At 41.5% G+C, this 27,417-nt stretch overlaps 1 protein-coding gene across 1 annotated transcript in view; it reads right to left on the reverse strand.

Moving 5' to 3' along the window:
- ZMAT4 (zinc finger, matrin-type 4) overlaps positions 1–27,417 on the reverse strand; it is a 379,178-nt gene that overhangs the window by 133,505 nt on the left and 218,256 nt on the right. Inside the window, exon 5 of the mRNA XM_010846367.1 lies at positions 5,995–6,222. Within this exon, the coding sequence (XP_010844669.1) occupies positions 5,995–6,222 (228 nt within the window). The remainder of the gene's footprint in view (positions 1–5,994; positions 6,223–27,417) is intronic.

Consider the following 27,417-nt stretch of genomic DNA (forward strand, 5'->3'; position numbering starts at 1 on the left):
GTTGCATTCATCTAGGTTGCTTCCATGTCCTAGCTATTGTAAATAATGCTGGAATAAATATTTGGGGTGCGTGGTTTTTTTTAATTACAGTTTTCTCAGGGTATATGCCCAGAAGTGGGATGGCTGCATCTTACATTATCTCTATTTTTAGTTTATTAAGGAGCCTCCACACTGTTCTCCATAGCGGTTGCACAATTTACATTCCCACCAACACTGTAGGGGGGACCCTGAGGAAAGGTGGAACATTTGAACGCACAAGGAAGATGAGCTGCAAACACCTGTGTGCACTTAGAATAAATCACAGCTTCTTCCAACAACCTGCTAGGATCTACGCAGTGTGACCTCACCTAAATCCAGTCTCACTTTTTACCCCTCTCCTGTCATTAGCTTCAGGCCCTCTGCCTACCACAGGACCTTTGCATCTGCCAACACCTCTGCTTGAAGGAGCAGGTGCTTTATGTTGGGATCCTTCGCCTCCTTCACAGGTCACAGTTCAACATATCAGCTTCTCTGCGTGGCTGTCACTAACCTTCCCATCTAAAGGAAACTACCGCCCTCCCATTCGTGCTTGTCATCAGCTAAACATATTTTGTTTCCTGCTTCTTCTCAAGATAGGAACCTTATCTTCTCATTCCCTGCAGTATTTCCAGTACTTCATGCCTGGTACCTAGCAGGTATTCAGTGTTAGTGGAATGAAGTGGGAAAGAAATGAAAAAGTAAAAGAAGGCGTCAAAGAGGAAATACAGAAGTGACAGATAACTAGCTGTCTGTTTCTAAAATCTGGACCTCGGGTCACTGATCAGAAGGTCTGGGTCCATCATCTCACAGGGAGACTGGGTGCCCCTAAAACAGCCGGAAACTCCAGTAATTAATAATTTGGCTCCCAAGTCTCTGGAATCCCCAAAGGTATTGGAGTGGCCATGCCCTAAGGGAGAATGGGTGTCAGATGAATAAAGGATTGTTGAAAACTCACATGGAGATGCTTAAGCAACCTGCCCTGTCTCTGTCAGTTCCACCCATGACATCCATCAAGTCCTGGGCAGAGGACCTCAGAGAAACTATTTTCTGTTGATCTGGTTCTCGTGAGAACAGGCAGAAATCTCTGTTAGATTTGTTTAAAACAAAATCCATGACTTGACGTGTTTTTTGTACATATTAATTCCACCTGTGGGTGAGGTGTTTTTCACTCCAAAGTCAACAAGTGTGCAATTTGTCACATGGGTCAGTCATTTGCCTGCATTATGACTATGGTGGTTTAATAGTGTCCACGTGTTCTCTCATAACCCTCTCTTCAGGGACAGAGGTGAATTCCCTACCACCACTTGAACAGTCACTGGCATTGACTTCTAGGGCTTCCCTGGTGGCTCAGTGGTAAAGAAACTTCTTGCCAATGCAGGAGACCCACGAGACATGAGTTTGACCCCTGAGGTTTGGAAGATTCCCCTGGAGAAGGAAATGGCAGCCCATTCCAGTATTCTTGCCTGGGAAATCCCATGGACAGAGGAGCCTGGAGGGCTATACAGACCATGGGATTACAAGAGTCAGACACGATTTAGCGACTAAACCACCACCATCACCATTGACTTCTAGCCTATAAAAAGCAATGGAAGCAAGACCACGTGACCTTGGAGCATCCTAAAAAGAATGGCCTCCACTTGAGGCTCCATGGGAAGCCAGTAACCACAGCGTGGGCACCTTCAAAATTACTGGGAGAGGCCCACGAAGAGAAAAACCGAGGTCTCCTGCATCACATGAGTGAGTCACCTTATATTTCTTTTTTAATTTGACTCTTGAAACTGACATGTCACTGTCTCCTTGGATACAGTTACATGACTTTTGACAAACAGACACATACAGCCACATAGCCGTATCAAGATCCAGACAGTTCCACGACCCCAAATGCCCTCTTGCGGTCCCACTGTAGTTGACTCATTCCCCTCACCCCCAGGGACCAGCAAGCACTACTCTGCTTTCTGTAATGGAATGAACCACCTTTCAAAGCAGAACCGCAGCCCAGGCTGAAATCTCAGCTACACAGGGATGAGAAATCTCAAGTCAGGATCACCCAGTCAAGCCACTCCCAAATCGCCCCCTGGAAACCTTCGGAGATAATAAAGGTCTACAATTTTTCAAGCCACGAAGTTTTGAGGTAACTGTCACACAGCAATAGCTTCACTGTTTGCCTTGGAAACTCTTCAGTTTTTTAACCTAGAGTGCTTTTCCTTCTTAGAGAAGCCCCCAAGCCCAAGGCTCCTGCCCAGGTACCGTAGGTGACCTGAAGGTGGAGGAAGGTCACTGAATGATATGACCAGCTCGTCTTGTTTTGTTGTTCAGATGCTCAGTCATGTCCGACTCTGAGACCCCATGGACTGTAGCCTACCAGGCTCCTCAGTCCATGGAATTTTCCAGGGACGAGTACTGGAGTGGGTTGCCATTTGCTTCTCCAGGGGACTTCCCAACCCAGGGAATGAACCTGGGTCTCCTGCATTGCAGGCAGACATTTTACTGTCTGAGCCACCTAGACTTTCCTAATTCAGTAATGTCAGTTTACCAGACATTACTTAAGAAAATGAACAGCCAAGACATAGGCTAAGACAAAATATTCATAATGGGTATATTTGTATTGATAATATATGGACACCTTCCACTTACTACTCAGTAATAAAAAGGCAGGCAACCAATTTTTTTTTAATTGGCAAAAGACATGAACAGACAATTCACAAATGTAGATATACAAATGACCAACATTTAAAAATGTTTGACACTATTAGCCTACAAGGAAACACAAATTAAATTCATAGTGACATGCTCTCCTACACCCACTAGAATGGCTATTATTTGAAAGACAAATGTGGTGAGGATGGGGAATTCATGTACATTGCTTTAGGGTGTGCAAAACAATGCAGCTACTTGGAAAACATTTTGGCAGTTTCTTATACAGTTAAAAATGCACCCAACTTATGACCCAACAATTGTACTCTGAGATATTTAACAACAGAAGAAAAAACATCTGTCAACAACAACAAAAATAATGTTCAGGAAAGCTTTATTCAACATACCATCCGCCCCCCACCCAAAAAAAAGAGAGATGAATGCATAAGCCAAATGCAGGATTTCTGTCTAGAAGAAATCCACTCAGTGATAAAGAGCAAGAAGCTACTTGCTTTCTATGCAACCAGTGGATCCATTTCAAAGCAATATCAGAAACTAGATCCAGAAACATGCATACTTTCCATGGTCATTTATACAAAGTTTTAGAACAAGCAAAACTAAGCTATGGTGAACCAAAGAAGAAAAGTTGCTGGGAATCTGGAATGGGAGGTTAGGGTTGACTGCGAAGGGGTACATGGCAACGATGTCATGATGGAAAAGTTATGGATGTTAATAGGAGTGTGGGTTACACAGGTATTTGCATGGTTAAAATTCAATGAACTATATAACACAGTATCTCTGCATTTCACCATATATAAAATATATGTCATTTTTTTCAGTTAGACAAAAAAAATCATAAGTAATTTCTTGTAAAAATAATCGGGATCCTTTTAGACATGAAAGTGCTGTGTTTAAAATGCAGAATTTTCAATGATTTATTTAAATCCTGCTTTCTCTATTTATTCATTCATCCAGCAATCATTGAGTACCTACTCTGTATCTGTCACTGTTCTAGGTGTTTCTGAACATATCAGTGGGCAAAACAGACATGGAACCCTGCTTTTAAGTTGCTAACAGTCTATAGGGGTAGGGAGAAATCAGGAAAACCAAATTAAATGGGTAAATGTGGTGTCTAAAATCTGAGAAGTGCTAAGAAAGAGAGGAAGCCTGTGACATTGCCATGTCATCCTCTAGATGCTTGACAACGTTTTTTAAAAAATTATAGATATGCCTGTGTTTACTGATTCGCATTTTATCCTTTGTTAATTGATGGATCACGCACTAGAAGATTTCCAGAAATAGCAGACAGTGCGTGCGTGTGTGTGTTTTAAAACTTGCTGGGTTATCATCATTGCTTTATTCCCCAAGCTTTTGCAATATTTAATGCCTGAAAGCATATATATCAAGATGTCACCTGGGGTGAGTAGAAAGGTTGGTTTCAAGGACACTGTGTTCAATGCAAATCCCATTTCGTGTGCTACTGAGTCAGAATCACACTGAGTTATCAAGTCCTGGAGCAGCTCTTTTTGTCTTCTGTATAAAAAGACCAACCACTCAAATGTTACAGAATTCAGACACCCAAGTCATTAAGATGTGGTTGTACATAAAAGAGGCAGCCCTGATAATTCAAAACAGACAAGAAGAATGTGCTCTAGGAATCATTCTTCTCCAAATCATAGAATCTGGCACAAAACATAAATAAAGCCCTCTTTTTCTCCTTCGGTGCCTGCCATGAAGGAGTCACTGAGCACACTTGTTATCTGCCAGGAACAGCGAGTTGTGGAGAGGCCTTCAGCTAAAAAATACTCCTCCTGTATTTTTTAACAAGGCAGAGACTGAGAACACAAGTAATTCCCCAACAGACAGCAACAGGACCAACCATTCAAAAGCATCTGCGATGTGATTATCCAACACACCAAAATATTAAGCTCCATGCTGGTTCTCTTTAGCTACAAGACCTACACAAAAATAAAGTGGTTTTGCTCTTTGCTCTTATTTCTTGTTTTTAATCATGTATCTTGGAAAACTCAGTCTCTCATCAGGCTCCATAGATGTCCTAATGGACCTCCGATCTTAAATCTATGCCGTATCACAGGATTCCTCCATGACAATGTGTTTATTTGTCAGTTACCTCTTACGCACTCCTCTCTTTTACCAGAATGTGCATGGTTCTGCTCAAAGGGAATGCCTTCTCATCTGTTAAAATGCCACCCACATTTCTAGTTCCAACACAAGTCCCTTTCTTTAGTGAAGTCTTCCCCAACCAACACAGTTAGAAGTGACCCGTTCTTCCTCTCAGCTCACTCAGCATGATCTTCTATTCCACTTATTTGATCTAGACATGTTCTGGGTTCATCCTCTTAGAGGCTCATAGCCCAATCAGAGTGATAAGAATTGTACGCTCCACAAACCAAACCCAATTTAAACCCAGGTTGCATTCTCAAAAGTGATTTGCAAATTCTGTTATTACAGTTATTAGGATGGATGATCCCCAGGTCAGTCCCTAAAAGAGTATCTAACCCATAAAATATCTGAGATACAGTAGAACACCCTTTGTAGAATTATGTTTCTGAGAAAATGCACTTCTACTTCTACAAGGCCAACATCAGCTGATCAAAACTGTGTAGGTGATCCAAAACTGCTTGAGTGGTCGCTGACAATCCAATACTCTACTAGGTCCCACAGATTGGTTTCTGGCTTCCTTAGGAATCCATAGGACTGATCCTCATCCTATGACTTACAAGTCTCCACTTCACAGCTTCTGTAAAATCTCACATGGACTTCTAATACTCTGTGGTTTCCCAGCAACAGACAATATGTGTCAGGTGGGGGAATGGAAGGAGCCAAGTATTGATTCCACACTGGTCCACAGCACTGTCTTACCTCAACTTCCTAACATGCATGCAAAGGTCTTGGGCTTACTTCAAGCCATGAAATAGAGTCAACAGTTGGCTTTGTTTCAGCTGACTTCATAAAAGCACACAAATTTAAAACAAAGATAATGGCATTTGGCCTTTGTTGCATCTGCTCCCTTACAATTCATGTACAAAAGTATTTATTTGATAAGGTGCTTAAAGATAAGGCAGAAGGAAAAACTCTGGTTCATGGATGGACAGCTCTGATCTGAAACACAGTCAATCAAAATCTGACAAACCTAAACACTTAGAAAGGAGATGGCAAAATGTAATTTTATGTCCATTTCTGTTTTCTTCTATTCTTTTTGGAGAAGCCTAGAATTGTCCTTAGTAAGCAAAGCGATAAGAAGAATCATCCTAATTTGTGAAAACACCACCCTTTCTCAGAAAGCCCAGTTCCATGGCAAAAATTAGAAGTTTCTCTTACCTCTTAGTTCGCCCATATCCAGAGTTGTCCCCAGCTGCTCTAACAAAGCAACTCTTGCCGCATTCTTTTTGTGCTTCTTACCATCGTAATGCTGCTGGGCCATCAGAGGATTGTTGAACCAGGCTGCACAGAGTCCACAGTATCTGTCTGAGTCTCTTCTTTGATAGGGAGATGGAACCACTGGAGCAGTGTCCACCCTCGGAGGTTTAAGTGAGCTCAGAGGCGTGGCTGGGGAGAAAAAAAACCAGAGAGAACCACAAGCCAGGTTAGTCCCTTCCTGAGTGCATGCCTCCTTGGTAGCTGAAGATGGAAGAGTCTCACGTTCATTCTAGAGCTCAATAATCCAAGAATTGGGGAAAGCGCATGAAAGAGAACAGAAAAGACCTTGACTGAAGAATCTTGAGGGCCAGGGTATCATTAACAGCCAAGAAGGCCGAAGCCACTTAAAGCCATTTACTTCATGAGTGTGCTTCACGGACTGAAAACACCAACATCACCTGTAGTTTATTGAAGATGCAAATTTCAGGCTCAGCCCTGGACCACTGGATGAGAGCGTACATTTATGAGAGCTTCAGGTGACTCATGCAAATTAAATTTGGAAAGCACTGAATTAGGATTCAGTGGTCCTCATCCTTGACGGAGCGTTAGATCACCTGGGAGGGGTTGAACATTTTGCTTTTGAACCTGGGCTACAATTAAAAGTTCCTAGTTTACTGCGGTCAGAGATTGCAGTCTGTTATGGTTTCATCTGATAGTTCGGGAGACCACTCTTTAGGAGGAAAGAAAGGTTCTGTTTTTGTTTTTAAATAAACTCTTGGAGGTCAAGAAATGATTTATTAACCAAAGCCAAAACTTCAAGTAAACATTGAACAATCAGGACTTGAAATGAATGAATTAGACATCTGTGTGCTATAAATGGATATAACTAATAAATAAGGGATTTGCCAAAGTGATAGAAGCAGATCCATCAGTTGCATAGATTATATCAATTGACAAAGTCATGCTAATTTTATTATCAGTTACTATGTTTATTGTGAGAGGTTATTTTCAACCCAAATCTGCTAAAATAGAAGTTGAAAGTACAATATTTTTTTAGACCAAAGGACAAACACTATAGAGCAGATGTTGCTTATCTAAACTGAAAAGATGGGACTATCACTATTTTGAGATACACAGCCTCAGCTATTAGCACATTCCATTGTGAGCTTACAGTTATTTTGGGTTCAGGGAGGGGAAAAAAGAATCTAACTTGTAAGGGTTTACTAACAGAAAACATAATTAACTTTTTTAATGCATTACAACATTGAGTTGCTTGCATCTTTTCAATAACTATGAGTTGGATTATTGTCCTCAGATGATGGACTTCGGAGATGTCAAAGTTTTTTTTTTTTTTTTCTTTTTAAAAATAGTTATTTATTTGCCTGGACCAGGTCTTAGCTATAGAATGTAGGATCCAGGTCACCAACCAGGGATCAAACCCATGCCCCAGATCTTCCATGCAGAATGTAAAAATAATGCAAATGAACATTTATGCAAAACAGAAACGAATTCACAGTCTCAGAAACAAACTTGCGGCTACTAAAGGGGGACTGGAGGGACAAATGGGATTCATACACGCAAATTACTACACGTGAAACAGATAAGCCTCAAGGATTTACTGTACAGCATGGGGAATTATACCCAATATCTTCTAATCATCCAAAATGGAGTATACTCTGCAAAAATACTGAATCATTATGTTGTACAACTGAAACTGACACAAATTTGTAAGTCAACCGTGTCTCAATAAAAGACAAATAATTGATATACAAATAAATACTTGCAAAAGGACATTTTAATTCAGAAAACGTCTGCATGTCACAATACCTAGAGAGCCTTTTTGGACCTACCCAGAGATTTCACCATTGGGGAAGTTTTTAGCTACTCTGGATGAAACCGAGTGGTATTATTTCTATAGGGGCTTACGAGAAATAAGACGTCTCTTGAAAGCCTCATTGCCAGACTTAGTAATACATCACCCGGTGATGATAAAACTCTAGCTGGGGCTGTACCGCTCCTGCAGGCACGCAGAATCACTCTGCTCTGACTTAGAAATGCTAATAAAAGCTACAAATATGCAATTGACCTGTAATATGAAAGGACTTCTATCCACTTTTCTGAAGGAAATTGGATCTTTCTTCCAAAGTTTCCAGCATCTTTATCAATTTCTGAGGATTTATGGCCATCTATGGTTTTGGATAGACATGAAAAACGTATCAAATGTTTGCAGTCTGAATGGATGCTGACTCGTGAAGCATAATTTGCTTTTCTGTAAACTGGACCCTAAAAAACATTTCAGAATTGATTTTATCAATTGATACCTTACATACCACATTCTGGCAGGAGCGACACACCATAGAATTTTCATCAAATAAGATAATCTTATCTTGTGCATAAGAAAGTAGTTTAATGTTGCATTTGCGTGGGAGCTTCTTCTCTTTAATAATCCTACCATCCTGGTACAGACCCAGAGTTTAATTTTTCTTACGCCTCTATGTCTAACTGTCTTCATCAATCGAAACTAAGTTTATATTCCCTATGTGTGTGTTAGTTGCTCGGGTTGTCTCCAACTCTGCAAAGTCAGAACTGTTATCACACCAGGCTCCTCTGTCCATGGGATTCTCCAAACAAGAATATTGGAATGAGTTGCCATTTCCTACTCCAGGGGATCTTCCCAACCCAGGGACTGAACCTGGGTCTCTCACATTGCAGGCAGATTCTTTACCATCTGAGCCACCAGGGAAGCCCATATCCCCTACAGGCAAACAAAGGCAGTAGCTGGGAATGAAAACAGCTTTGACTCAAAATTGGAAATCAAAGTGGAATTGGACCCCCACCACTCCTGAACTGTGTGACCTTCAGCCAATCTCTGATGCCTCTGGTCTCCACAAGGGTCTCTCTGCATATTTCAGAGACTACAAATAAGGCATCTTTTTCTGGAAATTTTGCATTCACAAAGGAAGCCATTTTCCTCCGATTCGTTGATCACAGTATCCAAACCCTCAATGTGGCTTTTGGCAGGGTACCAGTGTATCTGTGACTGAGAGGGTTCCCAAGACATGGGGCTTTCAGAGCTAAAATGGGAAAGTGAAGTGAAGTGAAAGTCACTCAGTTGTGTCCGATCCGTTGTGACCCCATGGACTATACAGTCCATGGAATTCTCCAGGCCAGAATACTGGAGTGGGTAGCCTTTCCCTTCTCCAGGGGATCTTCCCAACCCAGGGATCGAACCCAGGTCTCCCACATTGCAGGAGGATTCTTTACCAGCTGAGCCACAAGGGAAGCCCATAATGGGAAAAGATCTGAGCAAACGGGGATGAGTTGATCACCCTAGCCTCTGGGATCAGACCGGATTTAGCATCCTACTGGAGAAAAGAATTAAAAAAAAGTTCAGAAATAACTGCTTAGGAGACTAGAGCAGGTTTTCTTTCAACCAAGCAGAGAGGATCCATTGATAGTTCTCAAAGGCTTACCCGCTAGATCGCTAAGTGGGTGTCCTTTGCCAGAGAAGGCGGTAACACAATCTCCAGGAAATGGGGTAATGGTGTTCTCACTGACCTGTCTGCCTTCTGGTCCAGAGTCACACGAAGACCTTCAACCCCCACACCCATCCAAGTGAGGCTTCACTAACATCTCTTAGTTCCGACACTTTGTCTCTCTCTTCCTCTCTTTCTTCTTTTTTCCTCCTTTCCTCCTTTTCTCTCTCCCTCTTTCATTCATTCTCACAAAGAATTTAGGGGCTTTTGAAATAATTCTGTAAATGGATGCATTTAAAAACAGGTGGTTTTCTACCAATTGAAAAAGACACACACACCTCAATGTTCACAGCAGCATTATTTGCAACTGCAAATACACGGAAGCAACCTAAGTGTTCATTGACAGATGGACAGATAAAGAAGATGTGGTACATATATGTACAATGGAATGTTACTTAGCCATTAAGAGGAATGGAATTTTGTCATTTGCAGCAACATGGATGGTCTTCAAGGGCTTTATGCTAAGTGAAATAAGTTAGACAGAGAAAGACAAATACTGCATGATATCGTTTATATGTAGAATCTAAAAAAATACACTAAACTACTCATAATAACAAAAAAGAAGCAGACTCACAGATACAGAGAATGAACCAGTGGTTACCAGTGGTAAGGAGGAAGGTGTGATACAGGGCAGGGTGTGAGAGGTACAAATTATTTGGTATAAGACAGGCTCAAGGATATATTGTATAATATGGGGGAAATAGCTAATATTCTGAAATAACTAAATGGAAAGCAACCTTTAAAACTTGTTAAAAATTTAAAAAATAATAAAGTCCATAATACATTCCCCCAAAAAGTATGTGCTTTTCTTACTTAAGAGTTTTTGTCCACAATACTGTCTTCCAAGTTTTGTGATATTATGCAGTTTATTCTGTCTGCCGTTGTATTGTTTTTTAAATATTTGAGCTGTCCCCAAATCCAGCTTGACCAATGGGGCAGCTTGGAGCTCGGGAGATACATCAGCCAGTGCAGGACTCCTAATTAATAAGCCGAAAAGGAGATGGCAGCGATCAGCTCTCCTGACTTGAGACCCAGCACCGTATTTCAATGTCAACTAGTTTCCAGTGATGGCAACGGTGCTACAGGTCAAATACTAACAGATAAACTTCAGAGTCAGAACACATTTCCCAGGCTTCAGCATCTGTTCTCAGTAGGGATTATTTGAAAATATGCATGTTCTCTTAAAATAATTTTCCTAATTTCCAGGCCCTATGATAAACTGCCTTTCCTTTCTCTCTCTCTCTCTCTCTCTCTTTTCCTATCCTAAACCAAATTCGTGACAGGAGGAATTCTTCTTCAAGTATCACTGTTTTTTGCACACGCTGTTGACAGTTCAGTGTGACCAGGTCACTTAGTGCCTGGCTGAAAAGCGGCTGTCCTTACACAGCTGTCCCTACACAGCTTAGCCCAACAGTCCAGCCCCTTCTGCAGGTAAAGGCCTCAACTCCATGCAAACTGTGCAAAGTTGGGGCTCAAAATGTAGATTCCCTTTGTGCCTCTCACAGAGGACAGCATCCCCTTGTAGGTAGTAAATGCTCAATAAACATGTGATGAATAAATGAAGAAAAGAACTAGTAAATTTCAGTTAATATCAACTTTCGTGTTTTAAAAAATGCCTTATGATAGCTAAATTTAAAATCTCTGATAATTTCATTAAACTCACTTTATAGGATTAAAAACAAGTTAGATATTCATAAGTGGAATGAATTAAATAAATTGTGGCTCTCTACACTCTGAAATGACCCAGGTTCGATCCCTGGATCAGGAAGATCCCCTGGAGAAGGAAATGGCAATCCACTCCAGTATCCTTGCCTGGAAAATCTCATGGACAGAGGAGCCTGGTGGGCTGCAGTCCATGGTGTCACAAAGAGTCGGGCACAACTAAGTGACTAAAACTTACTCACACTCTGAAATACAGCAGTCAAAACTATGTATTAGAAAAAATACTTTAAAAAAAAGAAAAAATACTTAGAGACCTGGAGAGATGTGCAGGATATAATATAAATGAAAAGACAGAAATTACATGGGGGATGTAAACCAAATTACTTATTAAATTATGCACATAGACATATAAAACTATGAAGACTAGCAGGCTATAAATAAAAATCTTAGGCAATGGTTATTTTTAAGTTGTGGATTATGGATGATGTGGTTTATACTCATGGATGTATAACCCTTGATGCGGGGAAAATCATTTTTATTTTTCATCTTATATAGAGGCCACATTTCATGCTAACTTGTTTTAGTGCAAAGTCCAGAAAATGGTGCTTAGGGGACTTTTGGTGCCACAATCAGGTCGTAAATTAAATCTCACAAGATGTTTATTGCAGTGATTTATTCATTAATTTATTTTTGAATGGGGGGGGATGGGTTGGGTGAAAGCTGACTCAGAATATGATGGAAAAGCTCCAGCTTCTCCCACAAAGGTACTGGGTGACTCCTTTCCCACTACAGTCAGTTCTGAAATGGCTCTCATGATTTAAACAAAATGAAGCATCTCTCTTCCTTCTCATCTGATATGTTAGGAAGTGAATACTGCTCTCTGAGGCTGCAAGACAGAATAGAAAAATCCATGTGCTATTTCTTAGATGCCATGAAGAAAATTAAAGAACACTATCAAATATCCCATATTCCAAAGCACGTGCCATTAAACACTTCCTGAGAATAAACAAGGATGAGGGTGACTTACCAGAACCATCATTCCAATTCAGTTTTGTATCAACAGTCTGAGTATAATCAGCCTATTAGCAAGAACTGCTTCCTCACCCACACTGCATTCATAGATCATCAGTCTCCATTAATATCCTATTCATAGATCATTGATTTTCATTAATATAGGATAATTCCCTCTAGTTCAGTCACTGATTAGGTTCTAAATATCTTAAGTATTCCTGTTTTCTGCAGAATCCTAATCTTTGAAAATAAGCCATTAAATAGAACTTCAGAGGAGATAAAAGCCCTTTTATAACTTTCTCATGTTGCTTGACAAAAGACTGCTAGGGCTATGATATGCCACATTCTTCTAGACATTGAGATAAGGAGGACAGGATGTAAGTTTCATGAGGACAGAATCTTTATCTATTTTGTCCGCTGACATATCCCAGGTGCTCAGAACCAGTGCGTGAAGAATGAGGGGGGAAATGTCTTCTCCACTGAGCTATTTATTTAAGAGAAGGAATCACATTTTACTTTAGGACAGGGGTCCCTTACCTCCAGGATCTAATGCCTGATGGTTTGAGTAGACTTGATGTAATAATAATAGAAATAAAGTGCAAATAAATGTAATGTGCTTGAATCATCCTGAAACCAAGCCCTAAGCTGTGTCCATGGAAAAATTCTCTTCCGTTAAATCACTCCTTGGTGCCCAAAATGGGGCTTCCCAGGTGGCACTAGTGGTAAAAGAACCCACCTGCCAGTGCAGGAGATGTAAGAGACGTGGGTTCGATCCCTGGGTCGGGAAGATCCTCTCAAGGAGGGCATGGCAACCCACTCTAGTACTCTTGCCTGGAGAATCCCATGGACAGAGGAGTCTGGCGGGTTATGGTCAAGAGGGTCACAAAGAGTCAGACACGATGGAAGCGACTTAGCGCACACACACTTTCGGACTTTGCTAGGATGACATAGCACCCTCTCTGTTCCAGACTGATCTTAAAACGTTCTGCTGCATTGTGGGTACAGCACACTCAAGGCATTCGGTCCTCAAACACTATTCAGTTATTCCCTCTGAGTTCAGTCTCAGAATCTTTAGTTATGGCCCCCATTCTCAAACTCTGTGCAGAGGTGCCCTGGACAAGGCAGTGAAGAAACAGGAGAGCCCATAAGATCTTTTACAATCCTAGAAGGCATAGTGAATCCATCAGACCCCATGGGAACCTCTACCTCCAGGTAAAATTCACAGTTTTCAGCGTGAGATGCTACCATCCTTTCCATGCACTCCACATTCCCAGGAAGCTGGACTTCTGGAGGCTTCCGTGTCCCTCCAATCCATCCAACCAACCAATGAGGAACAGGGAATACAGTTGACAGCATCCAGTCTAATTCTAAGATTTGAGAAGTCACACGGTACCTGACAGGCAAATGCACCCATGAGTCAGTGTGGTTATTTGAGGATAAAGTGCAAAGTTAAGACTTCGTTCAATGTATGCGCATTACTTTTGCACATGGCTGAGAAGTCATTAGGACATAAATACTCATTAAGTTGTTTGGACCCGAAGAGTTATGACATCATCCTGCTGTATTCTTTGCTTATTGCTTGAGCAAGAATTAATGACCAGCTAATTGGACGCTGCTTGAAGTGCCTCTCCTCACAAATCTCAGACAAGAGGCAGAGTCAGCTTCCCCAAGAGGGACTCTTGATACACTGCCACCCCCCACCCACCCCCAGCAGGTGCCATTCTTAGAGTGGTGAGCAAGAGAGCATCACCCAGACCATCGTGGGTACAGTGAGAGAGGGTGGGCAGGTCACTGAGCCTGGGAACAGATACCAACTCCTGCTCTTTTCATTCTGCTATCGTCCCCAGCGTCACCTAATCCATACTCCATGCTCAAGGGGTGGGCATGATTTACTTATCCAGAAGCATCAGCTATGCAACCAGGGAGCCAGCTTCCTGGGATCGTTTCTTATAGCCTATGAATATTTATAGAGGATTAAAAGATGAGAAAAGTGATCCGTGCCAGAAGCACAGCGGAGATAAAGCGCCAGCTAAGTTTAGAGGAAGACGGAGAAAGAGGGTAGCCTTTTGGCCTGGGCTGGAGGGAGGCTGAGACTTTAGAAGTCATTTTAAAGAAGTTGTTGCTGATACTGTCCCCCGAGGAGAACACATGCATGTACACTTTCCTCCTTCACCCTTAGCCAGCATCCCCCGTGCCCACAAGGGATCTCCTGGCTTCCCCATCCAGCCTCAGCTATGAGCTTCCTTAAGTCCACATTCCTAAAAGGAACACTGATCACAACAACTCAGAGTTTGCAAGTTATGAAAATTGCCACTGCTTGTATTTATTTTTCATTTATTTTTACTTGGAGGATAATTGCTTTGCAATGTTGCATTGGTTGCTGCCGTACGACAATGTGAATCGGTTGTTGTCGTTCAGTTGCTTGGTCATGTCCGACTCGGTGAGAGACCCCAGGCTTCCCTGTGCTTCACTGTCTCCCGGAGTTTTCTCAAACTCAGGTCCATCGAGTCGATGATGCCATCCAACCATCTCACCTCCTGTCGGCCCCTTCACCTGCCCTCCATCTTTACCAGCCTCAGGGTCTTTCCCAATGAGTTGGCTCTTCGCAACAGGTGTAAGTGTACATAGATTCCCTCCCTCCCATCTCAGCCCTCTAGGTCATCACAGAGCACTGGGCTGGACTCGCCGCGCTATACAGCAACTTCCAGCTAGCTGTTTTATACCTGGTAATGTGTATGTTTCAATGCTGCTCTCAATTCCTCCCACCTTCTCCTTCCCCTGATGTATCTACAAGTCTGTTCTCTACGTCTGTGTATTTAAAACTTTGGATATTAGCTTTGCATATATTTTGCATGTATCTATTTGGCTAATCCAAATTGATGCTTTTGAACTGTGGTGTTGGAGAGGACTCTTGAGAGTCCCTTGGTCTGAAAGGACATCCAACCAGTCCATTCTGAAGGAGATCAGCCCTGGGTGTTCTTTGGAAGGAATGATGCTAAAGCTGAAACTCCAATACTTTGGCCACCTCATGTGAAGAGTTGACTCATTGGAAAAGACCCTGATGATGGGAGGGATTGGGGGCAGGAGGAAAAGGGGACGATAGAGGATGAGTTGGCTGGATGGCATCATCAACTCGATGGACGTGAGTTTGAGTGAACTCCAGGAGTTGGTGATGGACAGGGAGGCCTGGCATGCTGCGATTCATGGGGTCACAAAGAGTCGGACATGACTGAGTGACTGAACTGAACTGAACTGAAACAATCTAGAAATAAAAGTACTTTGTATTAACTACCACTTAGAAACTGCTTGGTCTGTGCCCTTGGGAGTCAGTTCTATAAACCTCAAAGTAACCCAAGAACTTCCAGAGGTCAGACTGTGACACAGACGGGGCTCTTTGGCTCCATCACATGACTTGCCCTCCAATACCTGGATCAAAAGAATCCAGAATATCAAAAGCTAAAGCAAGAAGGTTTTCCAGCCCCAATTAGTTTCAGGACCACAGACTTATAGCACTGCTTCTTGTCTTGGACAAAGGTTGGTGGACAGAGAATGAGGTTTTAGGCTGGATGAGACTTTGAAGGGAAATGTTAGAAAATCACCAGGCAATCCAGTTTTCCTGAGCAAACAGAAGCCTACTCAGAGCCTGAATTGATTACATGTAAATGACATCACCCTTACGGCAGAAAGCAAAGAGGAACTAAAGAGCCTCTTGATGAAAGAGGAGAGTGAAAAAGCTGGCTTAAAACTCAACATTTAAAAAATGAAGATCATGGCATCCGGTCCCATCACTTCATGGCAAGTAGACGGGGAAACAAGGATTTTTGGGGGGCTCCAAAATCTCTGAAGATGTGACTGCAGCCATGAAACTAAAAGATGCTTGCTCCTTGGAGGAAAAATTATGACCAACCTAGACAACACATCAAAAAGCAGAGACATTACTTTGCCAACAAAGGTCCATCTAGTCAAAGCTATATGGTTTTTCCAGTAGTCATGTACGGATGTGAGAGTTGGACCATAAAGAAAGCTGAGCACCAAGAATTGATGCTTTTGAACTGTGGTGTTGGAGAAGACTCTTGAGAGTTCCTTGGACTGTGAGAAGATCAAACCAGTCTGTCCTAAAGGAAATCAGTCTTGAATATTCATTTGGAAGGACTGACACTAAAACTAAGCTCCAATACTTTGGCCACCTGATGTGAAGAACTGACTCATTGGAAAAGACCCTGATGCTGGGAAAGATTGAAGGTGGGAGGAGAGGGGGAAGAGAGAGGATGAGATGGTTAGATGGCATCACTGACTCAATGGGCATGAGTGTGAGCAAGCTTTGGGTGTTGGTGATGGACAGAGAAGCCTGGCGTGCTGCAGTCCATGGGGTCATAAAGAGTCAAACATGACTGAGTGACTAAGCTGAACTGAACTGCTCATCCATAGTCATTCCTTTAACCATGGTTTTGACCACAAATTGCACACTTCATATCCAGACAGACACAGCCTAAAGGGAATGCATGAGAGAGAACAGAATGATCTCAACTGAAAACTTTCTACAATTTAAGAGGGTGAAGCCTCTTAAAACTTGCTACTCTGAGTGTGCTCCATGGATCAAAAACATCAACATCGCCTGGTAGTTTATTGGAGATGGAAATCTCAGGTACAATCCTGGGCCACTGGATGAGAACATTCATAATGTATGAGAGCTTCAGGTGACTCGTATGCAAATTAAATTCTGAAAGCATTGAATTAGGATTCAGTGGTTTTCATCCCTGTCTGAGGGTTAGAATCACCTGGTTGAACACTTATGCACTCTAGGTCACACTGTAGGCCAATTAAATCAGAATCCTTTGGCTCAGGGCTGAGCATCAGTAGGTTTCAAAGTTTTACAAACTGCTTCCAGTCTGGGGTCAGGGCTGGGAACCATGGGACTGGAAGGACACCATCTGGCTTGGACCCTGTGTTCACCTTGACCTTACCAAGACCGTGTGAGTCCTTGTCTCAACCATTTGACTATAACTAGCACCATCTTTCCCTTGAGATCTATGGCACCATGCTGGCCCATCTTTAATTATTTTTAAGTGGCATCTTGTCCAATGACATGTAGAATTCAGGAACTTAGAGCCAAGACAGAGCGTTCCTGGCTTAGCACAAGGTCTCCCAGGACATCTTTCCAACCCCCTCCTGTCAGAGGGGAGGTGGACCATGCACTGGATGCCCTTTGGGCAGATTTACTGCAGATGTTAGGGCTTCCCAGGTGGCTCAGTGGTAAAGAATCTGTCTGCATTGCAGGAGACACCGGAAACATGGGTTTGATCTCTGGGTTGGGAAGATCCCCTGGAAAAGGAAATGGCCACCCACTCCAGTATTCCTGCCTGGAGAATCCCATGGACAGAGGAGCCTGGCAGGCTATAGTCCATGGGGTCGCAAAGAGTCAGACGCAAACGAGCTGCACAAGCACACACCACAGATGTTATTTTTAAAATAAACGTCCTTTCCCCCTCCTTTTCAAATGAACAGATTTGATTTAATAAATTCTAAAATTATTTTAAGTCTATGGCCATACCACCCTGAATGTACCTGATTTCCGCTGATCTTGGAAGCTAAGCAGGATCAGGCCTGGTAAGTACTTGGGTGGGAGAATACCTGGGAATACTGAGTGCTGTAGGCTTTTTTTTTTTTTAAAAAGTAAATAATAAAAAGTTTATGAACTATTATATTTTGCTGCATTAATTCTACAGAATTCCATGTATCTTTTTAAACAAATTAAAGAGATAATAGGAATGGGAAAAAAATGAAATCCAACAACAACTCAGGATGGAGTTTTTGATTATACAAAAAATGATGCTAATGGTTCAACCTCATATTATTATTGTGAGGATTCAAAGTACCTGCTTGGGGGAAAAAATACTTCCATGGTGGTCCAGTGGCTAAGACTCCATGCTCCCAATGCAGGAGTCTCAGGTCGGATTCCGGGTCAGGGAACTAGATCCCACATGCTGCAACTAAGTAGGACCCAGTGCAGTCAAATAAATATTTTAAAAGAAAAACATTTATGTCCAAAAAAAAAAAAAAAAACCCTGCTTAATAAACATCAGTTCCCCAGCATCCCGGCCATAAGGAAAACTAAGACTGGAACTCAGATGTCCTAACCCTGGTTCTGTGGTTTCCCACGGCCCTGCACCGCCTCTAGTTCTGCCAGGCTGGTCCACAGCCTGGCCCAGCAAGGACCAGGCACACGGTGAGCTTGAGGAAGGGCAGAGTCACGTGAGAATAAGCTCCTTTCGCGGTAATGAAACGTTCATATAGCTTGTCGTAAGTTTCCGGTATCACAGTAAGTGGTGTATGTTGTAGAATTATACGTTAAGAGCCACAGAGCTGGCTTAAAGAAGAACAGTGTATGAGGGATTACATATACCGTTGCTGTATGTAAATGGATAAAGGATCTGGAATGGCCAGACCAGAAGAAAGGAGGCTAAAGACTGAATACCTCTTGAGACTCATCAAGGATGATGGCCTTTGGACTGATGGCCAGCTATTTCCCAAATCTGCTCAAGAAGTGAAATGGACTGAGTCTGGAAAGTGGGATTTTGGAACAGAGGCAGCTTAAAGGAGCTCATGTCTGATGCCTGATGTGAAGCACGCTTCCCGCCCTAGGATGAGTACCTGAAGGAGATTTCCAGAATGTGAGCATCATCAATATCCAGTGTTGGGGGATGCCAACAATGGGACAATCATGCCAAACAGTGGGACTTAGAATGAAATGGAATCTTACTGGAAACAGATAGATGGATAAGATGCTAAATCCAGATTCTGTGACTTTCTAGGTATAACTAGCCTTTGAATGAAACATAAGACTTTTTTTCAAAAATCAAAATTCTTCCTTTTTCTGCATTCCCATTCTATATTCTAATTACTACACATAGTTCACTTGACATTTCCCAGCAAGATACTCTCCGTGAATCAATAGATTTTAGGTTTGTTTATATAGTTGGGTTGGGTACATCTTTCTTTCTTTTTTTTTTTTCTTTTTTTTTATTTGGAGAATAATTGCTTTACAACGTTGTGCTAGTTTATGATGTACAAAACATGAATCAACCATAAGTATACATATATTCCCTCCCTCTTGAGCCTCCCTCCCACTCCCCATCCCACCCCTATAAGTCATTATAGAGCATCGAGCTGAGCTCCATGAAAAAAGCGAAATTCTTGAATATTTAATCAACAGAGTTATATATATACATCTTTCTTTATGACTTATTTTGACTAAAAATCAGCTGCCTTGGGTGATAAGAAAGATCAAGAAAAACATTGCCAAAGTTAGTTTTTGCTTCCCTGGCCCATTAGCATTCTTCGTCTATTAGTTTTACTGTCTAAAAGTGAAAGTCCAAGTATTAACATTTCATCCATTCTATTGATGGAAAAGCAAAATGAAGATGTAACGATTTGCACTCTGCACTAATCAAGATATAATTACAGTAAGAATTCACAAGGAGGCCTTTAACCCAGGACTCTTGCTTCCAACTAAGTGACTCCAACAGGTGGGACAAAGTGGCCATCACGCCTTCCAGTGACCCAGGGCTGTTGGCTTCCAAAGACCTTTGTATATTTCAGGTTCGAGAATAGCACTTGGGACTCTGAGGTCATGTTTTTAGCCAGTATCACTAACAGTGGCTGTACTCCTTCAACATAGCCAACATTCTCTTGAAAAACTAGATGGATTTACAATTAAAACCACAAACTGTGTGCCCAACAGACCACAGAAGAAGGTCCCTTAACAGCAAACCCTAGACAAGAGAAGCCGCTTCTCTGAAGGCTGGTCATACAGTGAGAAAGCATGAAATGTTATCTCTCTGTTTTCAGATGGGGAAACTCGGTGTCTAGATCACATGATGATTTATAGCACAGGATAATCTGTAGAGAAACTGTCTATTTTCCTATAGACCACCTCCTGATAAGGAAAGGTGCTTTTCTACCACATTCCAGCAAGAGAGATAAGCCTGGAAGTATGATTTTTCCCACCCCCATGAGAGAAGGGGCACTACATTTATCCTGGGCTGTCTGAGAGATAAAAGGATCTGAATGTCAGAGGGGTGGGTCCCATGTCAGGACAGGAACTGCTACTTAGGGATTAGGAAAAAAGAGGGCTGTACATATGGATAGAGACTGGGGTGTCCAAGGTGGCTGGACCTCCCCTGGGAATGTTCCATAATGGGACTACGGTCATTGCTTCAAAAGCCTAGCTTGGCACAGAGGGATTAAAACCACCAAGGAAACCCGTTGACCTGGAGGAAAACACCAGGCCAGAAGAGGAGAGACAAGTGAGACCCACATCTGGGAAAGCCCCAGGTCTTCATCTTGAACCCGTGGAAGCAAGAATCCAGCAGCCTCCTGGTGATCAGAAAGCTATCAGGCTGAGGGATCTCTTTGTGGGTCCCCCACATGTCTCTAGGGCCCTGTATGGCCCTAAAGAGAGGGTACCCCAAAGAATGACCAAGACTGGCCTTTTCCTCTAGCTTCAAGGCTAGAGGACACACGTCAGATAAATTGATTTCTTAAATATAAAGAAATATAATATTTATTGCACTCAAGTGCTAGCCAGTAATTCATACCCATTGCATCTGTTTATTGCAGAAACCAAGCTGAGTGTTAATCAAGAGTTTTAAGGCTGATTTTAAACTATATAGATATTTGAGAAGATAAGAGTACAGTTTGGGACATTTACGACCAATTATTTCAGGTAGAATGTTTACTGTACAAGTACCTTCTCAATCTCATCAAGCAGACGGTTTTAGGGTTCTTATCCTTAGTCGATTATGAAGAGTTGCCGCCCGAACATCTCTCGCTCATAGTTTCCTGAATCATGATGCATTCCATATACAGATGCTAAGACGTGAACATGTCTCCTACTGACCATTTCAGAGAAAGCACAGGAAATTGGTTATTTTATTGTTCTACTATATTCTTTCCTAAAAATGTGTCAAAGAACACTTTCTGGAATAAGGGTATAACCACATCATAAAAGCTGCTGATATCATCAACCATCTTCTACTGCTATTAGATTACCTAGAGGAGAAAAGTGAGTTTGGGATATTTAAAAAGATTTGTGAAAATTAGCTAGGCAGTAGCCTCATTGTCGAAATCTTTAATTCTATCTAATCATCAACCTGTTGTTTTATTGGCCATCAAATATAAAATAAAAAGACAGTAGCCTCAATCGAATCACTGTTCCAGGCCTCATATGATCCACTGTACAAAAGCATGGCCAAAAGAATTTGGCTCACCTCCCATTGCTAATTCATTCAAATCTAATTTCCCATAGAGAAGCCAACGACCTGACTGGTGCAATTTCTCCTGGTTCGATTTCTCCTGATCATTCTCCAGACCAGGGAATGATCACCGCAAGAGAAGAGAAGCCTCTTTGCCATCCACCAGTTTTATCACCTTGGACAAATAATTTCATCTCTCTAGGCCTTCATGTCCTCATCAGGAAGATGAGGTGGTTGAAATAATAACTGCTACGTGCCTTCCAGCTCTGTAATTCTGTAAATCTATTACTTGCTCTATTTGTAAACATTAGATAAGCCAAAGGCATCATCAGAGCAAATGCACTGATCTGAAGACAATGCCTTAGAACATGGCAGCTTTCCTAATTTAAAAGAAAATGCACTGCTGTGAGGATCTGCCTGTTTGACAAACTATGGTTTTGCAATTATTAAAACAAGTATCCAGACAGGTTCTGCCAGGCAACCCAAATAACCTGATTCAGATGATAGAACTGCTGTGGTAAAGAAACTCTTCTATGCGTATATGAGGCACCAATTGGACCTGAAATGCATATATTATTCAAACGTGAATTTATAAAAGTTTGAAAGAGATTCAGAATACCCTGATCTTTATTCATTCAACAGACAACTCAAAGAAGCAATTCGGTGTCTGCCATAGAAATGTATGGAAAAGTTCTGAAACTCTGTCTCTCCCAGTTTCAACAGGAAATAAGGAAAAAATAGAGACAAGCAACATGGTTTCAGAAGAGGAATATACGATACGCACACCCACACACGGGATAAGCAGAGCCCCCGCGATTGTTGGCTGTCTGTGTCTTTCCTCACAAGGTGGTTCACTGCTCCTACAAATGAGAAATTCTTTTTTTTTTTTTCTTGAGTTTCATCTTTTTAATTGACTGACATTTTTGTATAAATATCAGTCTTTGCATCTTTATTGCTTTCAATCATCTTAGTGACAGCTTTGGGGTTTGAACTGTGCTCTTCATTAGGTGAGCAAAAGTGTGTAGATCATTTTACGAAGCATTATTTATCGTCACGTAGAGATCAAGGGAAAAGCTTTAGACAATGCAGTCAGAAGTCCTGGGTTCTGACTTCCTTGGTGGTCCAGTAGTTAAAGAGCCGCCTTCCAATGCAGGGGACAGAGGTTCGATCCTGGGTCTAGCAACTAGGATCACACGTGTCTCGGGGCTAGTAAGTTCGAGTGCTACAACTACCAAGCCTGCTCCACAACTAAGACCCGATGAAGCCAAAGAAATGAATAATTAAAAAAAAAAGAAGAAGAGGAAGTCCTGAGTTTAAATTCCTATTGTATATTTCATTATGACACCAGACAATCAGCTTACCCTGTAGAGTTTCAACTTCCATCCACAAAATGGAGATAACACTAAGCTTTATATTTATTTTGAAGATTCAATGAAATGATGAAGGTGATGTTTCTGACATAATATCTTAACAACTATCAGTTATGATCATTGATTTTTCTCATGAGGTTAGATTCAGCCTGCTCAACTATAGTTTACCACACTGCAGGATCTCTAAAACATATTACATTTTTATTTCGTGGTTGAGAGATGAACAGGTTTTTTCGAAAGTTTCATTTTATAAATGAAATGAATATAAAGGAACTTTTATCACATAGACATTTGATTCTTGCTATTCCTGGCAGTTATATTCTATAAACTCTCCAAGTACACTGAATTAGCAAATATTGATCAAGTGTTCCTTGGAGGAATGCGAGGCTGTGGTCACATTCTGATCAACTGGTCAACACAGAATCTTTTTGTACATGTGCTTCTGTTTAAAGACACCTTCTTTCATGTATATTTTTGATTCACTAGCTTTTAACTCAAATCCACCATATTACAATGCATGCCTGAACAAAGCTTATCTAAACATACACATTTTCCCATAAGGCACATCAAAGCCTTCTCGCACTTAGAAGCCCTAGAGAGCATTCCAGCACTCTCCTGGGGAGCCATTTTAAATGGCAACATTTCCAATAAAAAGCACAAAAGTGCAAAACACTTGGCAGGAACTAGATTGTAAAAAAGGCATTTGTTTGCCATGTGAGAGTTGAAATTCAGAAGACAGAGTGTGGCCTTCGGCTGAGAACATACTCACAGGGCAACTCAAATGTTTTATCACTTTGTACACAATTGCACACATGGCCCATCAAACGCCATGAGTGTTGATTTTGCGGTTACAAAGAAATTTTAGTGAGTAGGTGCATTCACAGACAAAATCTTGCAAATACTGAGGGTTGTGTGTTTGTGTATAACTATATATATATATATTCTTTAAACACTTATGTTGTAGGGACTACAGTAAGTATTTTACATATACCTTCTCCTTTATTACAATAGTTACATAAACTCAATATCTCCATAATCTTACCAACATGCAATTGAGGGCTGAGGACTTTAATTGCAAAAGTTCACACAGATATAACCAGAATTTAAAGCTGAGTCTGATTCCAGGGCCTATGTTTGTATTATCCTTTATTCTTTGTTTCACCAAATTTGTTTTTTAAAATCAGACAAGTGGCCAGGCATGCCACTTCTTGTCAAATTGGAAAACCACTGCCTTTGATCATCACATTGACGTCAAATTTAAATAAGCAAGGTAACTTAAATTGAAAAGCAAGCTACAGATATTTAAATGCCTCTCGTTATTCTAACGCATCCTTCCAATCTTCAGTATTCTAACAAATATTCATTAAATGCCTACTAAGTGCCAATAAGTGTTGCACGTGCAGTCATCAACACAGAGGTGATGCCAGGAGGCCTCTGGAGCACGTCAGACCGTTCTCCATCCATCTCTTAAGGTTAAGATACATACACCACTACAGCAACTTCAAACTCTTACCGATCAAAAAATGAAAGAAAGGTTAAAGCTAAATGTGATGCCATTACCTGTCAAGCCAGTGATTTGGGGGCATTATATTAAAAAAAGCACTCAGTATCCTTTTTGGCTAAGAATGATGGATGTATTCATAAAAGCTTATGTGTGAAACAGTAACATTCAGGGACAATGTATCAAGCAGGATGGATTAGACCCTCCTGAAATAACAAACAGCCTCAAAGGACCGCAAAAAAGCCTTTTTTTGCTGTTACAAAATCTAATGTCGGTTGAATGGCCCTCTTCCATCTTGTAACCACTCTTAAGACATCTACTCCATGAACTTCCCTGGAGCACCAGTGGTTCAGAACCTGCCTGCCAATGTAGGGGAAACAGGTTTGATCTTTGGTGTCCCACATGACCCAGGCCACCAAGCCACAACTACTGAAGCCCACGCACCCTAGAGCCCATCTTCAGCAGCAAGAGAAGGGACCACAATGAGAAACCTGTGCACCTCACCTAAAGAGTAGCCCCGCCCACCACAAGTAGGGAAAATCTGCACAGAGCAACCAAGAAAAACTGCAGACAAAATTAAGATGAATAAACTTTTTAAAAAAGTACATCTCCTTTCAATCATCTGAAAGTCTGGGGAAGGCAGAAGCAAAGAGCATTTGGATGAGCAAGGTCTCTGCCACAAATAACTATTCCTGATAATTCTGAAGATAATACCTAACCCCTCACCCATCAGAAAAAGACCCAGTTTTCCCCTAACTCAGTCTCTCGCATTAGGAAGCTCCCATAAGCCTCTTATCCTTCTCCATCAGAGGGCAGACAGACTGAAAACCACAATCACATAAAACTAACCAATCTGATCACATGGACCACAGCCTTGTCTAACTCAATGAAATGATGAGCCATGCCACGTAGGGCCACCCAAGACGGACGGGTCATGGTGGAGAGGTCAGACAGAATGTGGTCCACTGGAGAGGGCATGGCAAACCACTTCAGTATTCTTGCCTTGAGAACCCTATGAATAGTATGAAAAGGCAAAATGATAGGATACTGAAAGAGGAACTCCCCAGGTCAGTAGGTGCCCAATATGCTACCGGAGATCAGTGGAGAACTACCTCCAGGAAGAATGAAGAGACGGAGCCAAAGCAAAAACAACACCCAGCTGTGGATATGACTGGTGATGGAAGTAAAGCCCGATGCTGCAAAGAGCAATGTTGCATAGATAGGAATCTGGAATGTTAGGTCCATGAACTAAGGCAAATTGGAAGTGGTCGAACAGGAGATAGAAAGAGTGAATGTTGACATTTTAGGAATCAGTGAACTAAAATGGGTTGGAATGGGTGAATTTAACTCAGAAGACCATTATATCTACTGCTGTGGGCAAAAATCCCTTAGAAGAAATGGGGTAACCATCATAGTCAACAAAAGAGTCCAAAATGCAGTACTTGGAGGCAGTCTCAAAAACGACAGAATAATCTCTGCTCGTTTCCAAGGCAAACCATTCAGTATCACAGTAATACCAATCTGTGTCCCAACCAATAATGCTGAAGAAGCTTAAGTTAAACGGTTCTATTCAGACCTAAAAGAACTTCTAGAACTAACATCTAAAAAAGACGTCCTTTTCATTGTAGGGGACTGGAATGCAAAAGTAGGAAGTCAAGAAATACCTGGAGTAACAGGCAAGTTTGGCTTTGGAATACAGAATAAAGCAGCACAAAGGCTAACAGAGTTTTGCCAAGAGAATGCACTGGTCACAGCAAACATCTTCTTCCAACAACACAAGAGAACACTCTACACATGGACATAACCAGATGGTCAATACTGAAATCAGACTGATTATATTTTTTGCAGCCAAAGATGGAGAAGCTCTATACAGTCAGCAAAAATAAGACTGGGAGCTGACTGTGGCTCAGGTCATGAACTCCTTATTGCCAAATTCAGACCTAAACTGAAGAAAGTAGGGAAAACCACTAGACCATTCAGGTATCACCTAAATCAAATCCCTTATGATTATACAATGGAAGTGAGAAATAGATTCAAGGGATTAGATCTGATAGACAGAGTGCCTGAAGAACTATGGACAGCAGTTCCTGACACTGTACGGGAGGCAGGGATCTAGACTATCCCTAAGAAAAAGAAATGCAAAAAGGGAAAATGGTTGTCTGAAGATACCTTACAAATAGCTGTGAAAAGAAGAGAAAGGCAAAGGAGAAAAGGAAAGACTGTCCATTTGAATGCAGAGTTCCAAAGAATAGCAAGGAGAGATAAGAAAGGCTTCCTCAGTGATCAGTGCAAAGAAACAGAGGAAAATAAGAAAATGGGAAAGACTAGAGATCTCTTCAAGAAAATTGGAAATACCAAGGGAACATTTCATGCAAAGATGGGCTCAATAAAGGACAGAAATGGTATGGACCTAACAGAAGCAGAAGATATTAAGAGGTGGTAAGAATTCACAGAAGAACTATACAAAAAAGATCTTCATGACCCACATAATCACCATGGTGTGATCACTCACTTAGAGACAGACATCCTGGAATGCAAAGTCAAGTGGGCCTTAGGAAACATCACTACGAACAAAGCAAGTGGAGGTGATGGAATTCCAGTTGAGCTATTTCAAATCCTAAAAGCTGATGCTGTCAAAGTGCTGCACTAAGTATGCCAGCAAATTTGAAAAACTCAGCAGTGGCCACAGGGCTGGAAAAGGTCAGTTTTCATTTCAATCCCAAAGAAAGGCAATGCCAAAGAATGCTCAAACTACCACACAATTGCACTCATCTCACACACTAGTAAAGTAATGCTCAAAATTATCCAAGCCAGGCTTCAACAGTACATGAACTGTGAACTTCCAGATGTTCAAATTAGATTTAGAAAAGGCAGAGGAACCAGAGATCAAACTGCCAACATCCGCTGATCATCGAAAAAACAAGAGAGTTCCAGAAAAACATCTACTTCTGCTTTATTGACTATGCCAAAGCCTTTGATTGTGTGGATCACAACAAACTGTTGAAAAATTCTGAAAGAGATGGGAATACCACACCCCCTGACCTGCCTCT

This window comes from Bison bison, unplaced genomic scaffold, assembly GCF_000754665.1.
Source record: "Bison bison bison isolate TAMUID 2011002044 unplaced genomic scaffold, Bison_UMD1.0 scf7180017864236, whole genome shotgun sequence".
Classification (NCBI taxonomy): Eukaryota; Metazoa; Chordata; class Mammalia; order Artiodactyla; family Bovidae; genus Bison; species Bison bison.